The sequence below is a fragment of the Salmo trutta genome, chromosome 25 (genome assembly GCF_901001165.1).
Source record: "Salmo trutta chromosome 25, fSalTru1.1, whole genome shotgun sequence".
Classification (NCBI taxonomy): Eukaryota; Metazoa; Chordata; class Actinopteri; order Salmoniformes; family Salmonidae; genus Salmo; species Salmo trutta.
In genome coordinates this window covers 17159579-17186389 of record NC_042981.1, presented here as the reverse complement: position 1 = coordinate 17186389, position 26811 = coordinate 17159579, and the positions used below count along the sequence as shown (strand labels likewise).

Below are 26811 nucleotides of genomic sequence, written 5' to 3'. Positions count from 1 at the left end.
TTTTTAAGGTTAGGGTTACATTTTGCCATTAACTACAGATTTGTAAGGTTAGGGTTAAATTTAGCCATTAACTCCAGATTTTTAAAGTTAGGTGTTAAGTTTAGCCATTAACTCCAGATTTTTAAGGTTAGGGTTAAATTTAGCCATTAACTCCAGATTCTTAAGGTTAGGATTAAGTTCAGCCATTAACTCCAGATTCGTAAGGTTAGGGTTAAATTTAGCCATTAACTCCAGATTTGTAAGGTTAGGGTTAAGTTTAGCCATTAACTCCAGATTTGTAAGGTTAGGGTTAAGTTTAGCCATTAACTCCAGATTTGTAAGGTTAGGGTTAAGTTTAGCCATTAACTCCAGATTTTTAAGGTTAGGGTTAAGTATAGCCATTAACTCCAGATTTGTAAGGTTAGGGTTAAGTTTAGCCATTAACTCCAGATTTTTAAGGTTAGGGTTAAGTATAGCCATTAACTCCAGATTAAGGTTAGGGTTAAGTTTAGGCATTAAGTCCAAAATCTTACGGTTAGCCATTAACTCTGAATGGTTTGGGATAGGCTTACTTTCAAAAGCAGTGCACTATATAGCGGATAGGGCAAACTATATAAGGAATAGGGTACCGTTTCAGACGGAGCCTTGCTATGAGTGTGAACAACTCCATTTTGGCTGCTCTGCTGTTCCTGGATCAGCGTTAGAGTGAGTCACCGAGGGCATCTTCTAGTTACTTAGTGAGCTAGGTGTCCCATTCCCCTTCATCTATTCTGCCCAGTGAAGTAGAGCCGGGCCTCGTTCAGTGCTCCTCTACTTGCTCTCTCGGCGGCAGGCCGTCAGAAGCATTTAGCCAATGCTGTGTTGTCGCGGCACGCCTTCAGCACGCTGGTCAGATCAGACCGGGCCCTAATCGCCAGCAACAGGCCGGCCCGAGATCTAAGGAGATGACAATCTAAGGTGACGATGACTCCAAGCACCTCACTGCATCACTCCCCTGGGATTCCTCAGCACCCCCTCTTTATTCACCCTCCACCCCCCAACCACTCATAACATCTTCAACAGCATATCCCATCCCCCTCTTCCAGGTCCCAGTTCTCTCACTCTCTTTTATATATATACAGTGCATTCGGGAAAGTATTCAGACCCCTTCACTTTTTCTTCATCAATCTACACACAATACCCCATACTCCATAATGGCAAAGCCAAAACAGGTTTTCAGAAATGTTTGCAAATGTAAAAAAACAACAAAAAACTGATATCACATTTACATAAGTATCATACCCTTTACTCGGCACTTTGTTCAAGCACCTTTAGCTATGATTACAGCCTCACATCTTCTTGGGTATGACGCTACAAGCTTGGCACACCTGTATTTGGGGAGTTTCTCCCATTCTTCTCTGCAGATCCTCTCAAGCTCTGTCAGGTTGGATGGGGAGCATTGCTGCACAGCTATTTCAGGTCTCTCCAGAGATCGGGTTCAAGTCTGGGCTCTGGCTGGGCCACTCAAGGACATTCAGAGACATCTAAAAGATTTAGATGCACTATTGTAAAGTGGTTGTTCCACTGGATATCATAAGGTGAATGCACCAATTTGTAAGTCGCTCTGGATAAGAGCGTCTGCTAAATGACTTAAATGTAAATGTAAATATCCCGAAGCCACTCCTGTGTTGTCTTGGCTGCGTGCTTAAGGACATATTTCCACCGGTATAATGTCCATTGCTCTTGTTTCTTGGCCCAAGTGAGTCTCTTCTTCTTATTGGTGTCCTTCAGTAGTGGTTTCTTTGCAGCAATTCAACCATGAAGGCCTGATTCACGCAGTCTCCTCTGAACAGTTGTTGAGATGTGTCTGTTACTTGAACATTTATTTGGGCTGCATTCTGAGGTGCAGTTAACTCTAATGAACTTATCCTATGCAGCAGATCCTGGCGGTCCTCATGAGAGCTAGTTTCATCATAGCGCTTGATGGTTTTTGCGACTGCACTTGAAGAAACTTTCAATGTTCTTGAAATTTCCCATATTAACTGTCGTTTCTCTTTACTTATTTGAGCTGTTCTTGCCATAATATGGACTTGGTCTTTTACCAAATAGTGCTATATTCTGTATGCCACCCCTACCTTGTCACAAAACTGATTGGCTCAAACGCATTATGAAGGAAATTCCACAACTTTTAACAAGGCACACCTGTTATTTGAAATGAATTCCAGGTGATTACCTCATGAAGCTGGTTGAGAGATACTTTGAAGAATCTCAAATATAAAATATATTTTGATTTGTTTAACACTTTTTTTTTGTTTACTACATGATTCCATATGTGTTATTTCATAGTTTTGACGTCTTCACTATTATTCTACAATGTAGAAAATAGTAAAAATAAAGAAAAACCCTTGAATGAGTAGTAGGTGTGTCCAAACTTTTGACTGGTACTGTATATACAGTATATATATAATTTATCTCTCTCTCTCTCTCTCTCTCTCTCCATCTCTCTCTCTCATTCTCTCTCTTTCTCCACTTTGATTACACTTAGCACCACGACAGCACTTGGCTCTGCACCCACAGAAAGACGGGATGGGGGAGATAGAGAAAAACGGAGAGGGGGTAGAAAAAGGAATGTTTGGGGAATTTTTCAAGATAATAACAAGAGTGGAATAGAGACATCATAGTAATATGGGGGCTTGGGGGAATATTCCACACATGTTGGAGAGTTAGGGGATGGGTGGATGATAGATCCCTTTAAGGGATGGAGGGATGGTCTGTTGGGAGAGGAGGATGGAGGGAGAGGGTCTGTGAATCATCCCTTTAAATAAAACAACTCAGTAGCCTATGTTGGATTTCTGTGTGTTCTGTATGTTGGATTTCTGTGTGTTCTGTATGTTGGATTTCTGTGTGTTCTGTATGTTGGATTTCTGTGTGTTCTGTATGTTGGATTTCTGTGTGTTCTGTATGTTGGATTGTTTTTTACAGATACAGATCTTTTCTGTCCCAATATTTCAGGATAGATGGTAAAGATACTGTAGAGTGAAGTGGAGAGGGATGTAATGTGATGCGATGTAATAAGTAGAGTATAGTACAGCTTGAGGAATTATGGAGGGTGCTTGGAGGTTATGTCAGATGTTTGTATGATGTGGGGACTGGGACTTTTTTTGGTGTGATGTTCAGAGAGAGAGACCCAACCAAATCATAAGAAAATAAAAAATATAATTACTTGAGACATTGGAAAGAATCAACAAAAAATAGAGCAAACTAGAATGCTATTTGGCCCTAAACAGAGAGTACACAGTGGCAGAATACCTGACCACTGTGACAGAACCAATATGAAGGAAAGCTTTGACTATGTACAGAGTCAGCGAGCATAGCCTTGCTATTGAGTAAGGTCGCCGTAGGCAGACCTGGCTCTCGAGAAGACAGGCTATGTGCACACTGCCCACAAAATTAGGTGAAAACTGAGCTGCACTTCCTAACCAAATGTATGACCATATTAGAAACATATATCCCTCAGATTACACAGACCCACAAAGATTTAGAATTTATTTTTATACAATTTTGATAAACTCCCATATCTATTGGGTGAAATACCACAGTGTGCATCACAGCAGCAAGATCTGTGAGTTGTTGCCACAAGAAAAGGGCAACCAGTGAAGAACAAACACCATTGTAAATACAACCCATATTTATGTTTATTTATTTTCCCAGAGCTTTTTTATTTTCCCAGAGCTTCAAGTTGAACGTGGACAGTCACTGCTCCCTGAAAGACTGTGTTAATATGTTGTCTGTGTTGCAGAGTTTCATGCTGAACGTGGACAGTCACTGCTCCCTGAAAGACTGTGTTAATATGTTGTCTGTGTTGCAGAGTTTCATGTTGAACGTGGACAGTCACTGCTCCCTGAAAGACTGTGTAGTGGAGGAAGGCAGGCAGCTGCTGGAAATCATCCTCTCCAACGGTACGGCTCTCACTGCTCTCAACCCTCACATTTATTATTAATGGTTATATTAACATACTGACCTTCAGAATGTATACATCTTAAAGTAACCGCTTCTCAAGCAAGGGGGAGGGGGGAAAGAAACAGCTTTTTTCAACATACATTACCAATGTCATTCTATCTGCAGTGGATTGAGTGAGTGAGTTTGGACAGGCTGGGAGTGATTGGTGCTTGTGACTGGGTCGAGAAAAGATAGAGAGGAGAGGCAGAGAGGTGGAAAGAGGAGAGGGAGTGGGACGCTGTGTATTTGAAGCGAGCGAGTAGGAGAGAGAAAAAGTGAGGGAGGGAGACGGTGTATATAATAATAATAATTATTATTATTATTTTGTGGGCGCTTATATTTGATTTGTCCTACTTCACACATGTACAACTTTGTATAATACATGTGTGAATTGGAAATGTGTTTTTTTCATATTCCAACTCCCCGAGACACCCTCGGAGAGTGGGGTCACGGCCAGGGTCATGACGAGGGAGTAAGAGCGATAGAAAAGGAGAGGGAGTGATTGAGGGAGGCGCTGTGTTTATGAAGATAGGTGGAATTAGAAACAGCAGGGCCTGAGTTAGAGGCCATCTTCCAGACGTTTTCTCCCCTCTGCTGGGCCGATTATTCACCTAAAGCATCCATCCAGCCAACCAGTCAACCAGCCAGCAAATATCTCCCCTTACTTCCTGTGCTGCAGACACTAATACCTGGTTTCCTAGCAACTCTGCAGATCACTCATGATCATTCCACAGGTATGAGCGGTGTGTGACATTGTTGAGCAGCCAGTCACTAGATAGATAGTGTGTGTGTGCGTGCGTGCGTGCATTACAGGGTCACATTCTGCCTTGGCTCATTCATCTTGATTTGATCACTTTGTTCAAACAGGATTTGGGTGAATCATGGCTGCTGGGACAGTGTCCTGCTGGTAGAGAGACACAGGGCTGGAGTAACACTGTGATGGTTCTGCAGGGGAACGCAGTGTGTTGTGGGAGGGGTTTAACTCTAAACCAGCTACTCATCACATGCAGTACACATACTGGTGTGTTCATATACTGTACATTAGTTGGCATACTGTATGGCAGATCACATAGGCATCTGTGTTCAGGTTAGAGAGAGCAAGGTGGACCACTGAAGAATTCATGATCATATCAAATAAAGAGCAATTACCTCACTCACGTTTAAAAGACTAATAAACAAGGTATATAATAATAATAATAAAAATGATGATGATAATGATAAAGGATAAAAGAGTTTAGCATAATAAAATTATAAATACCAGTACATCAGTGAATGAAGGATTATAGGAGGGTGGGTGGGTCGGAATGAAAGTAAGTTCATAGGTAGTGGCTAATCCACAGACTCTTTCTCTCTCTCTCTCTCTATTGTCTATCATTCCAGGCCTGAGGGACATGCTCCAGATGGTCGTACACCAGTGGCAGCAACTCCAGAGGCAGATCCGCCGGCAGCACAGCTGGATGCTGCGGACTCTGGACGCCATCAAAGCCCACATCCTGGCCACTGAGGCCGAGGCCTCTCAGGAGGCAGAGACTACGGGCCCGCTGGCCAGCCCAAAGGTAAACTGTAGCCACACAGGCTACATTTCCTCATATCTCCCATATCCCACCGCCCGCCCGCCGGTGCCTGTCCTCCTGCCGGCCCGCGTGCCTGTCCTCCTGCCACTGACTGAAGTCCACCCGCTCTCCCTCTCCTCTCCGTCTCCTTTCCTCTCCCTCTCGCCCGGGGCTATCCAGTGCTCGCTCAGCAAAATAAACAAACAGAAGGGGGAGATGGGAAGGGGTTGGTGCTATTAGCATAAGAAACAGCTAAAGTAAAGCTTCCCAGTTAGAAGTCACTGGGGGTGAAGGGGGACACACATAGATGTGCATGATGTGAATATTACATATTTCATAAATAAACTCTAAAGCAATGGTGGTGGCTGCATGAATAATTTGAGAAGACAAAATGCAGCAAATGCACACACACACTCACACACACACACACACACACACACACACACGAACAGTAGACAAAAAAATCACACACAATTATTTATAGCTCAAAATGTGTGAAACCCACTTTGTTCTTTGCATTTAATGTGTAATTACTGGCATTGTCATTCTAGGTTACGATTGCTCATTGTTTAATTGCCAATTGTGATTTAGTAATTTACACTCCAATCTGACTTTGGTGGATGGAGGCATCCTTTTCACTTACCCAGAGAGACCCAGGCAGAGAGAGACAAATGTATTTGTGTTTGTGCATCAAAAGGATATGAGCAGCCGTGTCAGAGCATCAGCACAGCTCGGCAGGATTTCCCAGGGGGCCGTGCAATGTGGAGGCACAATCTTCACAGCGCCGCACCTCACTCTTCCTTCTTCTGACCATAATCTCTTCTGTTTCATCTGAACCAAATTAGAAACTCAATCCCTTTTCCTTTCCTCCCCTCGCATCTCCTCGCATCCCTCTTTTCACGTTGTAGGCGACAACATAAATAATCCTGCTGCTTTTAAATTGTTTTGTTGCAATTAGAAATCACCACAATCAGTGTGATCAGTCAGCTCTGACATCCATTAGCTGCTTGGTTGCAGCGAATTAACACAGAGACGAGCCAGTGATTCATTATCCCATAGCTGTTAATGAAGATCAGATGCATTGCCTAATTAGAGGGTGGCCATTGTGGTGGGGGGAAGGTCAGGGAAGGAGCTACAAATCTCCTCTCAGCACTGAGTGTTTAGACCCGTCCTGACTCTCTGACGAGGGGGCACGGGGTTGGGTAAATTTGATAGGACGATGTTGACGGGGGAAAGATGAGAGGTGTCATCTTCTGATCTGAGGGATGGATGACGGGGTTGATGTCATCCAAAACATGGGATGATAAGTCATAGGTCTGGTCCAGGTTGTGTTTGTTGTTCATCCATCAGGCGTTATGACGAGTCATTGTCGACTTAGGAGGTTCGCCCAAGGTTATTTGAATGTTTTTAATGTGTGTGTGTTGCAGAGATGTTAGCTTGTTATAACGGTGAGCTTGTGTACCTAATATAGCCCATATACTTCAGCTTTATATGTTGGGAATTCATTGTTAAAACCAATATCAACATTGTTATGATTTAGAACAAGGACAATATTTATTTCCAGTGTCCCATACATTTTTTATGTGTCTAAAAACAACAGGTGCTCTTTGAGGTCATTCATTTACGGCATGTAAAAATGACAGATGTAAGAGCAATGCAACATGTCACTAGACACAAACGTTGCCCCCATTAAGGTGTGTATAAAGCAAGGTGCGTCTCTCCTGGCGCCCATAACGGTTTGTTGTTATTGCGGAGAGCATATGCTCCTGCCGTTGTCTCTCCGTGTTGATGTTCCTGAGTCTGAATCATTTTCCATGGGACCATAAAGTTTTGAACATGGCTAGATGCTGGTCAAATGGTAATCCTGAGGGAACCTTGTCTTATTCCCCTCTAATTCAATTGTTGGGGAAGATTAGACAGAGACGCTTCAGTCTCAATAACAAGCTGCTTCTCAAAATCCCCTGGCAAATAATGGGGTCTTTCCATGAAAATAATGCCTTTTGCATCCATTTGATATCTATATTTTTTCTGTGTATATTACCCCTTTTTCTTCCCAATTTCAATCTTGTCTCATCGCTGGAACGGGCTCGGGAGGTAAAGGTCAAGTCATGCATCCTCCAAAACATGACCTGCCAAGCCGCACTTCTTAACACCCGCTCGCTTTACCGGAAGCCAGCCGCAGCAATATGTCGGAGGAAACACCGTTCAACTGTCAGCCTGCAGGCGCCTGGTCCCCCACAAGGAGTCACTAGAGTGTGATGAGCCAAGTAAAGCCCCCCCGGCCAAACCCTCCCCTAACCCAGACGATGCTGGGCCAATTGAGCGCCACCCTATGGGACACCCGATCACGGCCGGTTGTGACACAGCCTGGGATTGAACCAGGGTCTGTAGTGACGCCTCTAGCACTGTGATGCAGGGCCTTAGACTGCTGTACCACTCGGGAGGCCCCATCCCTTTTGATATTTTAAGTAGAAATGATGCACCAATATTGCATTTTAAAAGCCTGTTATATTAAATGAAATGCCCTTTAATATAGACCACATGGAGAATTCAATACATCAGATTTTTTTATATGAAAAAAATCTTGCTGAAGTGACAAAAACTCAGCATTTTGACATGTCCCTCCATCAACATGGTGTCACTTTGTCACGCCCTGACCTGAGAAAGAGGGTTTGTTTCTCTATGTGGTTAGGTCAGGGTGTGGGGTGGGCATTCTATGATGTCTATTTCTTTGTTTTGAGCCAAGTATGGTTCCTAATCAGAGGCAGCTGTCTATCGTTGTCTCTGATTAGGAATCATACTTAGGCAGCCTTTCCCTACCTGTAGTTGTGGGATCTGATTTTTGTACTGCTTGTTAAGCCTACAAGACGTTATGGTCATTGTCATTGTTTATTCTTTTGTTTGTAGTGTTCTGATTTATAATTAAATACAAAGATGAACACTCACCACGCTGCACCTTGGTCTACTCCCTTTGACAGTCGTGACACACTTTTAGAAATATTTTAACCAACTTAATCGCAACATTTCTCCAAGTTTTACCATCATTGTAAATCCCTATTTATGTTTTTGCATTGACAAAGTCATTTATTTATGTGATAAGGGATTCATTCACGCCTTTCCCTAATTTTAAGGTCAACCCTGTTACGTGAACTGAACTCTTGTTTTAATATGGTGAAACTATTCCTTTAAAAATATTATTTTCATAAACATTGAATAATCAAATCATAGTGTAAAGGCAGGTGAGCTGGTTCTACTCTTTTTTGATCATTTTCTGGTGTTTTGTGGTGGAAACTGAGTGGTCAAGTATTAACATGACTGTTACCCATAGATAGAAAGGCTTGAAATGTTTTAAAAATAACATGTATTTTTGTGAAGCCTGCATTCAATTGCCTCTCCCTGTTGCATTCAATTGTCTCTCCCTGTTGCAACAAGCTTCCATTCCTCGTATCACAAGGGGATTTATGGCTGATTTAAAGAGGAAATCGTCAACCCTGTTAGTCAACCCTGTTGCTTTATTTGGCAATTAATAGGCACTTACTACAGTGCCTTCAGGGCAAGTCTCTAAGAGCTTTCCACAACTGGATTGTGCCGCATTTGCCCATTATTCTTTTCAAAATTCTTCCACAACCATTTTCAGCTCTTGCCATAGATTTTCGAGGAGATTTAAGTCAAAACTGTAACTCAGCCACTCAGGAACATTCACTGTCTTCTTGGTCTTCTTTGGCACACCTGTATCTGGGGAGTTTCTCCCATTCTTCTCTGCAGATCCTCTCAAGCTCTGTCAGGTTGGATGGGGAGCGTCGCTGCACAGCTATTTTCAGGTCTCTCCAGAGATGTTCGATCGGGTTCAAGTCCGAGCTCTAGCTGGGCCACTCAAGGACATTAAGAGACTTGTCCCGAAGCCAATCCTGCATTGTCTTGGCTGTGTGCTTAGGGTCGTTGTCCTGTTGGAAGTTGAACCTTCACCCCAGTCTGAGGTCCTGAGTGCTCTGGATCAGGTTTTCATCAAGGATCTCTCTGTACTTTGCTCTGTTCATTCTTGCCTCGGACCTGACTAGTCTCCCATCCCCACAGCATGATGCTGTCACCACCATGCTTCACCGTAGGGAAGGTGCCAGGTTTCCTCCAGAAGTGACGCTTGGCATTTAGGCCAAAGAATTCATTCTTGGTTTCATCAGACCAGAGAATCTTGTTTCTCATGGTCTGAGAGTCCTTTAGGTGCCTTTTGGCAAACTCCAAACGAACTGTAATATGCCTTTTACCGAGGAGTGGCTTCTGTCTGGCCACTATCATAAAGGCCTGATTGGTGGAGTGCTACAGAGATGGTTGTCCTTCTGGAAGATTCTCTCATCTCCACAGAGGCACTCTAGAGCTCTGTCAGAGTGACCATCGGGTTTTTGGTCACCTCCCTGACCAAGGCCCTTCTCCCCCTGATTGCTCAGTTTGGCCAAGTGGCCTGTTCTAGGAAGAGTCTTGGTGGTTCCATCTCCATGTTTGACGGTGGGGATGGTGTTCTTGGGGTCATAGGCAGCATTCCTTCTCCTCCAAACACGGCGAGTTGAGTTGATGCCAAAGAGCTCCATTTTGGTCTCATCTGACCACAACACTTTCACCAAGTTGTCCTCTGGATCATTCAGATGTTCATTGGCAAACTTCAGACGGGCATGTATATGTGCTTTCTTGAGCAGGGGGACCTTGCGGGCGCTGCAGGATTTCAGTCCTTCACGGCGTAGTGTGTTACCAATTGTTTTCTTGGTGACTATGGTCCCAGCTGCCTTGAGATCATTGACAAGATCCTCCCGTGTAGTTCTGGGCTGATTCCTCACCGTTCTCATGATCATTGCAACTCCCTGAGGTGAGATCTTGCATGGAGCCCCAGGCCGAGGGAGATTGACAGTTCTTTTGTGTTTCTACCATTTGCAAATAATCACACCAACTGTTGTCACCTTCTCACCAAGCTGCTTGGCGATGGTCTTGTAGCCCATTCCAGCCCTGTATAGGTCTACAATCTTGTCCCTGACATCCTTGGAGAGCTCTTTGGTCTTGGCCATGGTGGAGAGTTTGGAATCTGATTGATTGATTGCTTCTGTGGACAGGTGTCTTTTATACAGGTAACAAGCTGAGATCAGGAGCACTCCCTTTAAAACCTCTCTAGGGTAGGTGGGACGAAATCGTCCCACCTACTCAACAGCCAGTGGAATCCCGTGGCGCGTTATTCAAATACCTTAGAAATGCTATTACTTCAATTTCTCAAACATATTACTATTTTACACCATTTTAAAGACAAGACTCTCGTTAATCTAACCACACTGTCCGATTTCAAAAAGGCTTTACAACGAAAGCAAAACATTAGATTATGTCAGCAGAGTACCCAGCCAGAAATAATCTCACACCCATTTTTCAAGCTAGCATATAATGTCACAAAAACCCAGAAGACAGCTAAATGCAGCACTAACCTTTGATGATCTTCATCAGATGACAATCCTAGGACATTATGTTATACAATACATGCATGTTTTGTTCAATCAAGTTCATATTTATATCAAAAACCAGCTTTTTACATTAGCATGTGACGTTCAGAACTAGCATACCCACCGCAAACTTCCGGTGAATTTACTAAATTACTCACGATAAACGTTCACAAAAAACATAACAATTATTTTAAGAATTATAGATACAGAACTCCTTTATGCAATCGCTATGTCCGATTTTAAAATAGCTTTTCGGTGAAAGCACATTTTGCAATATTCTGAGTAGATAGCCCAGCCATCACGGGCTAGCTATTTAGACACCCACCAAGTTTAGCCCTCACCAAAGTCAGATTTACTATAAGAAAAATTGTATTACCTTTGCTGTTCTTCGTCAGAATGCACTCCCAGGACTTCTACTTCAATAACAAATGTTGGTTTGGTTCAAAATAATCCATAGTTATGTTCAAATATCCTCTGTTTTGTTCGTGCGTTCAAGACACTATCCGAAGGGTAAAGAAGGGTGACGCGCCCGACGCGTTTCGTGACAAAAAATTCTAAATATTCCATTACCGTACTTCGAAGCATGTCAACCGCTGTTTAAAATCAATTTTTATGCCATTTTTCTCGTAAAAAAGCGATAATATTCCGACCGGGAAACCCTGTTTTCGTTCAAAGACAGAGAAAATAAAAACATGGGGTCGCCTCGTGCACGCGCCTCAGTCTCATTGTACTCTGATCGACCACTTACCAAAGGCGCTAATGTTTTTCAGCCAGGGGCTCCAAAGACATCATTCAGCTTTTTCCCGCCTTCTGAGAGCCTATGGGAGCCGTAGGAAGTGTCACGTTACAGCAGAGATCCTCAGTTTTGAATAAAGAGAGTCAAGACGCCCAAGAAATTGTCAGACAGGCCACTTCCTGTAAGGAATCTTCTCAGGTTTTTGCCTGCCATATGAGTTCTGTTATACTCACGGACACCATTCAAACAGTTTTAGCAACTTTAGGGTGTTATCTATCCAAAGCCAATAATTATATGCATATTCTAGTTTCTGGGCAGTAGTAATAACCAGATTAAATCGGGTATGTTTTTTATCCGGCCGTGCAAATACTGCCCCCTACCCCCAACAGGTTAAGAGTGTGCTCCTAATCTCAGCTTGTTACCTGTATAAAAGACACCTGGGAGCCAGAAATCTTTCTGATTGAGAGGGGGTCAAATACTTATTTCCCTCATTAAAATGCAAATCAATTTATAACATTTTTGACATGTGTTTTTCTGGATTTTTGTTGTTGTTATTCTGTCTCTCACTGTTCAAATAAACCTACCATTAAAATTATAGACTGATCATTTCTTTGTCAGTGGGCAAACGTACAAAATCAGCAGGGGATCAAATACTTTTTTCCCTCACTGTATATTCTCCTACATTCCTTTCACATTTACACAAACTTAAAAGTGTTTCCTTTAAAAATAAAAAAGTGTTTCCTTTCAAATGGTACCAAGAATATGCATATCCTAGCTTCAGGGCCTGAGCTACAGGCAGTTAGATTTGGGTATGTCATTTTAGGTGAAAATTAATAAAAAGGGGCGCATCCTTAAGAGGTAAAAAATGACCCGCCACTATGTTTAACAGCAGAGAAAACCCCGTAAATGATATTTTTTCAACGTGAAATTTTTATGACTCTTCCTAGAGTGACCCCAACATTAGAAAAAGTGAAACATCACCTTTGTTCATATTTCCATGAACTCTGTGCACCACCAGGGTACAAAGATTGTCTTGGGGTCATTTTTGACCCGGCAGTTGTAAAATCATTTACACACCACAAAATCCACAAAGACACACACAGACACACCCACAAACACACACACATACAATAAGAAATTGAGATTGTGTGCTACTGATTGAACTCAGACAAGACTAAAACTTTCTTGTGCATGTGCAGCATCTCTCCTCCACGACCCAACACGACCCAATAAAAAATAATTTCAGACAAAATAATAATTTCTTGAAAGCATTGTTTACTAATGGGGAATGCAGTCAGAGGCTATAAAGGTGCTGCAGTTGACAGTCCCCCCAGTTCTCTCTTTGCTGAAGCCATGAGTGCACGTTTCAGTGCCCAACAGGTCGTAGATCTGATTTATTCAGATGTCCAGGAGAACATTGATTTAGAAGAGGAGGAGGTATCTGAAGAAGAATATGGGGAAGAATACATCTTCAGATGAAGAAGAAATCCCCCAAGCTGAAAGAGAGACATTTTGTCAAAGAACAGCAAAATAACATGTCCTTGTGACCATATGACAACCAGGGCAGGATGGCAGCACAAAATGTCATAAGGATGACCCCAGGGCCCACAAGACATTCAGTTGCCCAGGACATTGCCTCAACATTCTACATGTTTATCAAACCAGTCATCGAAAAAATCATCCTGGAGATGACAAATTTGGAGGGTTTCTGTTAATATGGAAACAACTGGAAAAGGATGGATGAGATTGACCTGCATGCCTACATAGGGCGGGTGTGTATAGGTCCCGAGGCGAGATTACATGTACTCTCTGGGATGCAGAGAGTGGAAGGGCGATTTTCCGTGCCACGATGCCGCTGAAAGTCTTTCACACTCTCTCAAGAATGCTACGATTTGATAACCGTGAGTCAAGACCTGCAAGACGTGTGTGAGAGACAAACTGCCAGCCATAAAAGAGGTCTGGGAGAGGTGGGTGACAATTTCGTTACCTCTTATGAACTTAGCCAGCAGCTCCTGAAGAGGAAGATCACCATGGTTGGCACAGTTAGAAAGAACAAGCTTGAGCTCCCCCCTGCACTCCTCGCAACAAGGGGGAGAGAGGCCTGCTCATCAAAGTTTGCCTTCACCTCCACCACCACTCTAGTTTCTTACCTCCCAAAGAGGAACAAGAATATGGTCATCCTGAGCACACTGCACACAACGGCTGAGATCAGTGATTGTGAGGACAGGAAGCAAGCCATCATCCTGGACTACAACCACAACAAAGGAGGCGTAAACAACCTGGACAAGGTGATTGGAACTTACATTGCAGCAGGATGATTGCCCACTGGCCCATGGTCATCTTCCATAACATCATTGATGTGTCCTCATACAATGCTTTTGTGATATGGAACAAGATCAACCCTACCTGGATGCCTGATAAGCGGAACAAGAGGAGGTTGTTCCTGGGGCAGCTGGTAAAGGCACTTGTAACCCCACCTCTGCAGCGCTTGTGAAAGCTGTTCAGGGGGCTGAATCTTGCCCTGATCCACCTGAGGCTGCAGCTGTGGCAAGCAAGAGGATGAGATGCCAATCTGCCCCCCAAAGAAGGACTGTAAAACAAATACTATGTGCTGCACATGTGAGAAATACATCTGCAAAGTCCATGCACACACACTTGCATACTGTCCTACATGTGCTAATTAGAGTTGATTGATTTATGTTCTTCACGTTTTCGTTTTGTATCTACTATCTTATTTTATTCTTATTGTTGTTGTTTATACACCTTGTGAGTGGGTGCAATGGTTTAAAAATGGGAGAAGACTAGCATTTTGTAGTTGAATTCCTCATTGTACAGTATATAAGAATATATCACTATATTGCAAAAAAGTTCAAGGCTGTTATTGTTTCCCTTCAATAAAATGCATTCAAAAGTACATTTCTGCACATTTCTGCTACTTTCTTAGGCTATACAAGTGCTATCTCTTGCTAAGATTTTTTTTTTTACACTTATGCGCTAACTTTAGCAATAATAAGAATAAACCTCTAGTAAAGAAAACAATTATGACAGGTGTGTTGTAATAAAAATGAGTGGTGTCCACTGAATAAATGCAGTCTTTCTGCATTGTGAAGAGGGAAAATCCAGATATTCACAAAGTTTGTGATGAATGACAGGTTGTTTCTTCATGCAAAATAGATTTGGGGTTTAAAATTCAATTAAGCTGCTTTATTTTAGGGGTTTAGTGAAGGCGAGTCATGTTTGACCCTTAGGACATGGGGAGTATACAGAATGTTAAGACTACACAAGGGTTAAGAATGATGGAGGCCACTGTTCTTGGGGACCTTCGATGCTGCAGAAATGTTTTGGTACCCTTCTCCAGATCTGTGCCTCGACACAATCCTGTCTCGGAGCTCTACGGACAATTCCTTCGACCTCATGGCTTGGTTTTTGCTCTGACATGCACTGTTAACTGTGGGACCTTATAGAGGTGTGTGCCTTTCCAAATCATGTCCAATCAATTGGATTTACCACAGGTGGACTCCAATCAAATTATAGAAACATCTCAATTATGATCAATGGAAACATGATGCAACTGAGCTCAATTTCAAGTCTCATAGCAAAGGGTCTGAAAACGTACGTAAATAAGGTATTTCTGTTTTTTCATAAATTTGCAAACATTCCTACAAACCCGTTTTCGCTTCATCATTATGGGGTATTGTGCGTAGATTGATTAGGAAAAACATTTATTTAATCAATTTTAGAATGACAACATTTGGAAAAAGAGAAGGGGTCTGTAAATACTTTCCAAATGCACTCTACTGTAGGGAGTAGGCTGCTATTTGGGATGCACCCCAGAACGTTTAGTGTTCATGGTAACTAAGAAGGTTACATTTGTATACTTGGGAATGCCGGCTTTATTGTTGTAGGGTTATTTTCCATCGCCAGTCACCAGAAGGATGCACAACTCAGGGAATCAAACCAATACACACTCCCTGTAACGTCCGTTGTTGGAATGAGACCAAGGCGCAGCGTGGGTTGGGTTCATCATACTTTAATATAAACGGTGAACCAACAAAAACCAAAACAAGAAGCAACACAACGAACGAACAGTTTCGCAGGCTACTCACAGCGATGCAAAAACAACTTCCCACAGCAGACAGGTGGAAAAAGGGCTACCTAAGTTTGGCTCCCAATCAGCGACAACGATGTACAGTTGTCCCTGATTGAGAGCCATACCAGGCCAAAACACAGAAATACAAAACATAGATAGGGAACATAGAAATAGAAAAATATAGAACACACATCAAAACCCCGAAACACACAAAACAAACACCACCTGCCACGCCCTGACCAAACTACTATAACAAATAACCCCTTTTACTGGTCAGGACGTGACACTCCCCATGTTATCTCCCAAAGCTTTAAACACAGTTATGGAAGAACATAGCCTGTTCTGTACGTGATTCATGTAAATACAGTACATGTGAATATCAGATAAGAGGAGGGAGATTACTCTTACAAGGGAACTTCTGTGTGTGTTCAGATTTCCTCTGATGTTAACATGGGTTATATATTATTGTGGAATCAAGTTAAAGCTATGTTCTAAGTCACCTATGCTTTGTCTCAAATGGCTCCCTATAGTGCACTACTTTTGACCAGAGCCCTATGGGCCCTGGTCAAAAGTAGTGCCCTATAAAGGGAATAGGGTGCCATTTGGGATGCAGCTCTACTCTCTAGTGGCGGTGGTGTGTGATGCGTCCCTCCCTGAGCCCTGGTGGTTTGGCCAGCAGAACATAACAGTGTAATATTTAGGAGCTGTCTGTCTGTCATATCACAGGGATTGCAGCAGTAGGCTCTGTCTCTGTGCCTCTGACTCTCTCACTCACAGCCTCTGTGGACGGCAGAACTGACAGGTGTTGACCACACAAACACAAACAAACATACATGCATGGACTCGCACGCAAGCCCACAAACACGTTCCAACACATACGGCCTAAGCACACACACGCGCAGGCACACACATACGCACGCACACACACACATAGTTTATGTAAAGGAGAAAGTATTTTAATGTCCCTTGCTCTCATCCCCCGTGATTCTCCTTTCACCTCCTCATCATGCTCCAATGTTCATGCTATACATGGCACAGCCACAGCACAGCCACAGCACAGCCACAGCACAGCCACAGCACAGCCACAGCACAGCACAGCCACAGCACAGCCACAGCACAGCACAGCACAGCACAGCCACAGCACAGTACAGCCACAGCCGCAGTACAGCCACAGCCACAGCACAGCCACAGCCACAGCCCCATCATCAATTCTCTCTCCATTTACGGCTGTCATTCATGTTGATAAGCTAGTAGCTGGTGATTCTCTCTCTGAGACAAAATATTCTGCAATTTGAACAGTTTCAACATGGAAATACATTTGTGAAATTGCAGCATAATTGTTAGCTAACATCATTGACATCTACGGAAACTTTGGTGATGTGTGTTATTTGTCAAAAGTAGCATGCTTTAGATCTTGTGTCCGTCAGTCCGTTAATCCGTCCGCCAGTCCGTATATGTGTCAGTCAGTCAGTCAGTCAGTCAGTCAGTCAGTCAGTCAGTCAGTCAGTCAGTCAGTCTGAGTTGGAACGCACCATATCGCTCTAGAAGCAGGTGTGGATGGGCCCTTCCTTCCTCTCAGTAACCCCATCACTCTGCCAGTGATCCCTTCAGATTAGACCATGTTCGTTTGGGCACGGGGGACACAAATCCAGTTAACCAGCTTGACGAAACAGCCCCAAGTCAGTGACCAAACGACACCCTGCACTCTGGGGATATTTGGGCGACGTTACCATTACCATGCCTCCACCACATCACATTATAGCTTCATCAGAGTAGGTGTTGGCTATCCTACCCACCGCTTCCTCCATCGCCCCCAGTGGTACAATATCTAGGTCCTCAGAGTGGGATTATTCAGGTCATCTGTGCCCTGACAGGTGTCAGTGGCATATACTAATGCTGGCCTGGCTGCCTGTGTGTATATGTATGTAAAAGCAGCAGGGCCTTATCTGCTGCTGCTCCCAGACAGCTTGTCTGCCCCAGGGCCCACATTTCACCCAGCCGGCCCTGCTGACTGCAGTGCAGTGGGGGAGAGACGTGGGAGGAAGAGTGGGAGGGAGGAGCAGGATGAGTAGGGGACAGGGGCAAGGAAAGGGGGGGAGACAGGGTGAGGTAGAGAGACCGGAGGGGGTGAGGGACCACCGTTGCTGTCATCATCATCAACCATTCTGTTCACTGGAAATACAGTATATTAACAAGTGCTATGCCACACCAGAGATATGCCACACCACTACGCTGCATATGGAGCGGGTCTTAGGTATATCAAGGTACAGCACGGTTATAACTGGCCCCAGGTTATTGCTGCATGGTGAACATTTTATGAAAGAAAGTGTGGCACTTAAAAACAGGACAGGGACAGGTCTGGGGAGATTTTTCACTCTGGACAGACTGCTGCCTAGCCCCTTCAGCCCCATGTTGATGAGCCGAGATTCTGGGTTTACCCGGCTTCACGACTGAATTTGTGTTGGGTGACGCAGTAGCGTTACCATTAGGTATTACTCTTTTTACTTTATATTATAGATTATAGTGCCTTAGTGAGTTAGTGAATTGTTGATATAGTCCCAAAATGGTTTACATGTCAGCAATCAAGTTTTCAAGATATAGAACTTTCAAAATACAGAAATATAGCTATTTCAAACTCTTAAGACTATTAAATAACCTCTCTGGGATATGTGGGACGCTAGCATCCCACCTCGCCAGCAGCCAGTGAAATTGCAGGGCGCCAAATTCAAACAACAGAAATCTCATAATTAAAATTCCTCAAACATACAAGTATTATACACCATTTTAAAGATAAACTTCTTGTTAATCCAGCCACAGTGTCTGATTTCAAAAAGGCTTTACGGCAAAAGCACACCATGCGATTATGTTGGGTCAGCGCCTAGCCACAGAAATCCATACAGCAATTTTCCAACCAAGGAGAGGTGTCACAAAAGTCAGAAATAGCGTTAAAATGAATCACTTACCTTTGATGATCTTCATCTGATGGCACTCCCAGGTCTCCATGTTAGACAATAAATGTTTGTTTTGTTCGATAAAGTTAATCTTTATGTCCAAATACCTCCTTTTTTCGTGCGTTTAGTCCAGTAATCCAAATGCACAAGGCGCGCTCACAAAGTCCAGACGAAAAGTCAAAAAAGTTCCATTATTGTTTGTAGAAACATGTCAAACGATGTATATAATCAATCTTTAGGATGTTTTTATCATAAATCTTCAATAATATTCTAACCGGACAATTCCTTTGTCTTTAGAAAGGAAAGGGAACGGAGCTCGCACTCACGGCCACGCGCGATCAACAACTAAAGGTTTTCAAACAGCTCCCCTTTCACAGTAGAAGCCTGAAACAACATTCTAAAGACTGTTGACATCTAGTGGAAGCCTTAGGAAGTGCAATCTGACCCCATAGACACAGTATATTGGATAGGCAATCACTTAAAAAAACTACAAACCTCAGATTTCCCACTTCCTGGTTGGATTTTTCTCAGGTTTTTGCCTGCCATATGAGCTCTGTTATACTCACAGACATTATTTTAACAGTTTTGCAAACTTTAGAGTGTTTTCTATCCAAATCTATCCAACTAATTATATGCATATTCTAGCTTCTGGGCCTGAGTAGCAGGCAGTTTACCCTGGGCACCTTATTCATCCAACCTACTCAATACTGCCCCCGTTCCCAAAGAAGATAACATCCATTTATCTCTCTATAAAGTGTCTGTCTTTTAAATGAGAAATGCAAATAATCAGAGATCCACCTAAGAAATAGTTAATGTATTCCCAGGTCTGGCTGGCACTATTAGCATGCAAAGGCACTCTAAATGTAATTTATAAAGTGAGTTAAAATGACATACCTCTTTAAGTTGCTTTTGCCTTAGGGCGATCTGACAATTGAAATGCATTTTCTAAGATTAAAAAAAAGTTAATGGTTCTATTTTTTTATAGACATTTTCAAATATTTAATTACAAGGACAATAGAAATGAATATACAGTAGAGCTTTTCTGTCAAATAATAATACAATGTGTGGTTGTGTGGTCAGAAGTTGTGTGGTTGTGGTCAGAAGTTGTGTGGTTGTGGTCAGAAGTTGTGTGGTTGTGTGGTCAGAAGTTGTGTGGTTGTGTGGTCAGACGTTGTGTGGTTGTGTGGTCAGGAGTTGTGTGGTTGTGTGGTCAGACGTTGTGTGGTTGTGTGGTCAGGAGTTGTGTGGTTCTGTGGTCAGAGGTTGTGTGGTTGTGTGGTCAGGAGTTGTGTGGTTGTGTGGTCAGAAGTTGTGTGGTCAGAAGATGTGTGGTTGTGTGGTCAGGAGTTGTGTGGTTGTGGTCAGGAGTTGTGTGGTTGTGTGGTCAGAAGTTGTGTGGTCAGAAGTTGTGTGGTTGTGTGGTCAGAAGTTGTGTGGTTGAGGTCAGAAGTTGTGTGGTTGTGTGGTCAGGAGTTGTGTGGTTGTGTGGTCAGGAGTTGTGTGGTTGTGTGGTCAGAAGTTGCGGTGTTGTGTGGTCAGAATTTGTGTTGTTGTGGTCAGACGTTGTGTGGTCAGGAGTTGTGTGGTTGTGTGGTCAGAAGTTGTGTGGTTGTGGTCAGGAGTTGTGTGGTTGTGTGGTCAGAAGTTGTGTGGTTGTGTGGTCAGAAGTTGTGTGGTTGTGGTCAGAAGTTGTGTGGTTGTGTGGTCAGGAGTTGTGTGGTTGTGTGGTCAGAAGTTGTGTGGTTGTGGTTAGAAGTTGTGTGGTTGTGTGGCCAGGAGTTGTGTGGTTGTGTGGTCAGGAGTTGTGTGGTTGTGTGGTAAGGAGTTGTGTGGTTGTGTGGTCAGAAGTTGTGTGATTGTGTGGTCAGAAGTTGTGTGGTCAGGAGTTGTGTGGTTGTGTGGTCAGGAGTTGTGTGGTTGTGGGGTCAGGAGTTGTGTGGTTGTGTGGTCAGAAGTTTTGTGGTTGTGTGATCAGAAGTTGTGTGGTTGTGTGGTCAGACATTGTGTGGCTGTGGTCAGGAGTTGTGTGGTTGTGTGGTCAGAAGTTGTGTGGTTGTGTGGTCAGAAGTTGTGCGGTTGTGGTCAGGAGTTGTGTGGTTGTGTGGTCAGGAGTTGTGTGGTTGTGTGGTCAGGAGTTGTGTGGTTGTGTAGTCAGAAGTTGTGTGGTTGTGTGGTCAGAAGTTGTGTCGTTGTGGTCAGAAGTTGTGTGGTCAGGAGTTGTGTGGTTGTGTGGTCAGGAGTTGTGTGGTTGTGGTCAGGAGTTGTGTGGTTGTGTGGTCAGAAGTTGTGTGGTTGTGTGGTCAGACGTTGTGTGGTTGTGGTCAGGAGTTGTGTGGTTGTGTGTTCAGAATTTGTGTGGTTGTGGTCAGGAGTTGTGTGGTTGTGTGGTCAGAAGTTGTGTGGTTGTGGTCAGAGGTTGTGCGGTTGTGTGGTCAGGAGTTTTGTGGTCAGGAGTTGTGTGGTTGTGTGGTCAGAAGTTGTGTGGTTGCGGTCAGAAGTTGTGTGGTTGTGTGGTCAGGAGTTGTGTGGTCAGAAGTTGTGTGGTCAGGAGTTGTGTGGTTGTGTGGTCAGAGGTTGTGTGGTTGTGTGGTCAGAAGTTGTGTGATTGTGTGGTCAAAAGTTGTGTGGTTGTGTGGTCAGGAGTTGTGTGCTTGTGTGGTCAGGAGTTGTGTGGTTGTGGTCAGGAGTTGTGTTGTTGTGTGGTCAGAAGTTGTGTGGTTGTGTGGTCAGAAGTTGTGTGGTTGTGTGGTCAGAAGTTGTGTGGTTGTGGTCAGGAGTTGTGTGGTCAGAAGTTGTGTGGTTGTGTGGTCAGGAGTTGTGTGGTTGTGAGGTCAGAAGTTGTGTTGTTGTGTGGTCAGAAGTTGTGTCGTTGTGGTCAGAAGTTGTGTGGTCAGGAGTTGTGTGGTTGTGTGGTCAGGAGTTGTGTGGTTGTGGTCAGGAGTTGTGTGGTTGTGTGGTCAGAAGTTGTGTGGTTGTGTGGTCAGAAGTTGTGTGGGTTTGTGGTCAGCAGTGGGATGGTTGTGTGGTCAAGAGTTGTGTGGTTGTGTGGTCAGAAGTTGTGTGGTTGTGTGGTCAGAAGTTGTGTGGTTGTGTGGTCAGACGTTGTGTGGTTGTGGTCAGGATTTGTGTGGTTGTGTGGTCAGAAGTTGTGTGGTTGTGGTCAGAGGTTGTGCGGTTGTGTGGTCAGGAGTTGTGTGGTCAGGAGTTGTGTGGTTGTGTGGTCAGAAGTTGTGTGGTTGTGGTCAGAAGTTGTGTGGTTGTGTGTTCAGGAGTTGTGTGGTTGTGTGGTCAGAAGTTGTGTGGTTGTGTGGTCAGAAGTTGTGTGGTTGTGTGGTCAGAAGTTGTGTGGTTGTGTGGTCAGAAGTTGTGTGGTTGTGGTCAGGAGTTGTGTGGTCAGAAGTTTTGTGGTTGTGTGGTCAGAAGTTGTGTGGTTGTGTGGTCAGAAGTTGTGTTGTTGTGGTCAGAAGTTGTGTGGTTGTGGTCAGAAGTTGTGTGGTTGTGTGGTCAGAAGTTGTGTGGTTGTGTGGTCAGGAGTTGTGTGGTTGTGTGGTCAGGAGTTGTGTGGTTGTGTGGTCAGAAGTTGTGTGGTTGTGTGGTCAGAAGTTGTGTGGTTGTGGTCAGAAGTTGTGTGGTTGTGTGGTCAGGAGTTCTGTGGTTGTGTGGTCAGAAGTTGTGTGGTTGTGTGGTCAGGAGTTGTGTGGTTGTGTGGTCAGAAGTTGTGTGGTCAGGAGTTGTGTGGTTGTGTGGTCAGGAGTTGTGTGGTTGTGTGGTCAGAAGTTGTGTTGTTGTGTGGTCAGACGTTGTGTGGTTGTGTGGTCAGAAGTTGTGCGGTTGTGTGGTCAGGAGTTGTGTGGTTGTGTGGTCAGGAGTTGTGTGGTCAGAAGTTGTGTGGTTGTGTGGTCAGGAGTTCTGTGGTTGTGTGGTCAGAAGTTCTGTGGTTGTGTGGTCAGGAGTTGTGTGGTTGTGTGGTCAGAAGTTGTGTGGTTGTTGTCAGAAGTTGTGTGGTTGTGTGGTCAGGAGTTCTGTGGTTGTGTGGTCAGAAGTTCTGTGGTTGTGTGGTCAGGAGTTGTGTGGTTGTGTGGTCAGAAGTTGTGTGGTTGTGGTCAGAAGTTGTGTGGTTGTGTGTTCAGGAGTTGTGTGGTTGTGTGGTCAGAAGTTGTGTTGTTGTGTGGTCAGACGTTGTGTGGTTGTGTGGTCAGAAGTTGTGTGGTTGTGGTCAGAAGTTGTGTGGTTGTGTGTTCAGGAGTTGTGTGGTTGTGTGGTCAGAAGTTGTGGTTGTGTGGTCAGAAGTTGTGTGATTGTGTGGTCAGAAGTTGTGTGGTTGTGTGGTCAGGAGTTGTGTGCTTGTGTGGTCAGGAGTTGTGTGGTTGTGGACATGAGTTGTGTTGTTGTGTGGTCAGAAGTTGTGTGGTTGTGTGGTCAGAAGTTGTGTGGTTGTGTGGTCAGAAGTTGTGTGGTTGTGGTCAGGAGTTGTGTGGTCAGAAGTTTTGTGGTTGTGTGGTCAGAAGTTGTGTGGTTGTGTGGTCAGAAGTTGTGTTGTTGTGGTCAGAAGTTGTGTGGTTGTGGTCAGAAGTTGTGTGGTTGTGTGGTCAGAAGTTGTGTGGTTGTGTGGTCAGGAGTTGTGTGGTTGTGTGGTCAGAAGTTGTGTGGTTGTGTGGTCAGAAGTTGTGTGGTTGTGGTCAGAAGTTGTGTGGTTGTGTGGTCAGGAGTTCTGTGGTTGTGTGGTCAGAAGTTGTGTGGTTGTGTGGTCAGGAGTTGTGTGGTTGTGTGGTCAGAAGTTGTGTGGTTGTGTGGTCAGGAGTTGTGTGGTTGTGTGGTCAGAAGTTGTGTGGTTGTGGTCAGAAGTTGTGTGGTTGTGTGGTCAGGAGTTCTGTGGTTGTGTGGTCAGGAGTTGTGTGGTTGTGTGGTCAGGAGTTGTGTGGTTGTGTGGTCAGGAGTTGTGTGGTTGTGTGGTCAGAAGTTGTGTTGTTGTGTGGTCAGACGTTGTGTGGTTGTGTGGTCAGAAGTTGTGCGGTTGTGTGGTCAGGAGTTGTGTGGTTGTGTGGTCAGGAGTTGTGTGGTCAGAAGTTGTGTGGTTGTGTGGTCAGGAGTTGTGTGGTTGTGTGGTCAGAAGTTGTGTGGTTGTGGTCAGAAGTTGTGTGGTTGTGTGGTCAGAAGTTCTGTGGTTGTGTGGTCAGGAGTTGTGTGGTTGTGTGGTCAGAATTTCTGCGGTTGTGTGGTCAGAAGTTGTGTGGTTGTTGAAATGGATCTGTGGGATTTACTAAAAATAGTTGGCTAGGTGTAATGTTTAAAGGAGGACATTTTGTTGTTGTCAATGCTAATGTAGCAGCGCTGTCTCTATGGGTTGATATTGAGATAGTGAATAAACATCTACTTGTCCCTGCCATCCCCTTCACCCCCTTTCTACCTGTGTAGCCTAGTTGTCTATTTCAGAAATTAACTTGGTAGTCTATTCTAGTACAATTTCTTATAAAGGAAAACATGTCCCATTCATTCTGCTTCTAAATGTGAATGAAGCCTCAATCGGAACCTCGCTCCTCAGGACTCACTGTATGTCTGCGTTTGAAATGGCACCCTATTTCCTATATACAGTAGTGCACTACTGATCAAAAGTAGTGCACTATATAGGATATAGGGTGCCATTTCAGATGTGGGAAATGACCGACCAAGCGCTCCTATGTGACTTAATTATAAATCTTCAATCTCTTATCCCCTGGCTATGTTATTGCGTGTGCCACTGAATCCGCAAAAAAATCTAAACCTATTTTATTTTATTTTTTTCATTTGTATTCTGCCTTCAACACTTGGCAATCGGATCAAAGATTACCCAAGTTGCTTGCAAATAAAAGCATCGAGGAGGCACTTTAGGCTGTAATTATTTGAATCAGAGTGAGCTTGTTTTGTGTTGTGAAAAGGCAGAGCTCGATTGGAGTCTATTAGTTTGACTCCCTTTGGTTGGTGCGGTTTCCACATGTCAGGGCTGCTAATACCTAATGAATTCTATCAAACTAAATACAATAAGGTCCAATCTGATTGACATGGATGGGGATATATGAACACAGTATGATGGCTAGGCTCTTGATATTGCTTGAAGTGAGGAGCCCATGCAGCCTCGGCTTCAGAGAAAATGTTTTGTTTTATAATGTGTCGCCTGAATACTACAGCAATAAATGCTAACTTCAGTTAATAGGCTACCCAGTGCAAAGTCAACTGGTTTTATGAAACCTGTTGTTTAAACTCATCTCTATGAGTTGCTATCTAGATTCCAAGAAGGGGGTTTATTACCGATATAAACAGTGTTTACTCGTCTACACAATACAGTCGACAGAGACACCGAAGGAGTTTGGGCTAGGCTTACAGTATAGTTTGTGCCCCTCCTAACGTAGATGACTGCCATCCAACTGTAATCCAGCAGCAACAAAATTATTCACAGACAGGAATTTCTATATGTTCAATAAAGCCCTGCCAGTTCTCTGGTGGAGAGAGAGAGAGAGAGAAAGCGTAAGCATAGCCACGGGAAGTAGGGGTGCTGAGGGTGCTGCAGCACCCCCTGACAAATCAGAATAAAAATATATATTTTAAAATAAATATATAAATATATTTTTTAAGATTATATTTTTTCTCAAAAGTAGTGCACTGGGCATTTACTAGTCTTATCTGACCGATATAGACCTCTGTAGCTTGGGCAAAACAAAACAAATCTGCAAAAAATCTCTGCTTTGGCAAAAAAAAGGTAGTTGTATAATTAAGAGCAGTATCTTGCAGGAGTCAATAGTTAAAATTGTAAGAGTTGTTGCCCTGTCCTGATTGTCATTCTAATGGGATCCAGAAAGAACAAAACCCTTTTCTGCCAGTGACTGATTGTCAGAGACGTATAATGCAGCTGCTGTATCTATGACATTCAATAAAACAGATTGAGGAAACATCACTAACACGTTCAATAACCCAAAGCCTCAGTCAGAACTCTTAAGATCAAGTCCTACCTGGCTGTACCTACCTGATGTTACTTCTTTCCTTCTTACCTGAATGTTCCAAAAAATAACCATTGTAATCAGGAGTGCTTATAGCCAATCTGGTCTACATAAAACTGTCAGTAGTGTTATGAAATGTGGGCAGTGGAATTACCTTATCACCATGGTGATTTAACATGCCTCACAGGTAAAATAAAAAAATGTCCCATCAGCCATCACTCCTTTCCTCCCTCTGTCAGAGTCCTCAATGAATGTCAGACGAGCTTGAGATGGATCCTCTACCCCCTCCCGCTCGCTCGCTCTCCCTTCTTTTCTCTTTTTCTCTCACCCCTAATCTCTCTATTTCTCTCAGCCTCTCTTTCTCTCTTCCTCTCTTTCTGTCTCACTCTCCCTCCTTTTCTCTCCCCCCTAATCTCTCTATTTCTCTCAGCCTCTCTTTCTCTCTTCTTCTCTTTCTGTCTCACTCTCCCTCCTTTTCTCTCCCCCCTAATCTCTCTATTTCTCTCAGCCTCTCTTTCTCTCTTCCTCTCTTTCTGTCTCACTCTCCCTCCTTTTCTCTCCCCCCTAATCTCTCTATTTCTCTCAACCTCTCTTCCTCTCTTTCTGTCTCACTCTCCCTCCCTACTTCTCCTTACTTCCTCCTTGAAGTGATAGAAAATTCTAATGCCTACCCTCTGGTTCTTTCCTCCATGAAATCTGGCCAAAGCCCTGAAGGTAAGATAGCTGCTGTGCATGAAAAGCAACGCACGCAGACAATGCAAACGAAAAAGGGAAAAGGACTCAGTCAAGAAGTATCGTTTTATTCCTCAGAGGGAAGAGAAATGACATCCAATGAGTCCTATCTTCTGTTTTTGGAATTCATATATTCAGTATGTAGACAGACAGGGAGAAAAATAGTTTTTTGCTCCTTTGTCTGCCACTGCGTTTTAGCTCTTTGATGATCCATAATGATTTCTCCTTTGGTTTTATAGCGAGCTCTGACAGATGCTCTGAGTAGTAAAATGTTATTATTTTCACAAACCTGGCCATGGTGATTAGACACCTCTTTTATTTGTGCTTGAATTGTTTTAATGTAGACACCA

General features: G+C 43.7%; 1 protein-coding gene across 1 annotated transcript in view; it reads left to right on the top strand.

The window, feature by feature from the left end:
• LOC115161786 (A-kinase anchor protein 6) overlaps positions 1–26811 on the top strand; it is a 238109-nt gene that overhangs the window by 104828 nt on the left and 106470 nt on the right. The window contains exons 6-7 of the mRNA XM_029712567.1: positions 3827–3917; positions 5338–5513. Of these exons, the coding sequence (XP_029568427.1) occupies positions 3827–3917; positions 5338–5513 (267 nt within the window). The remainder of the gene's footprint in view (positions 1–3826; positions 3918–5337; positions 5514–26811) is intronic.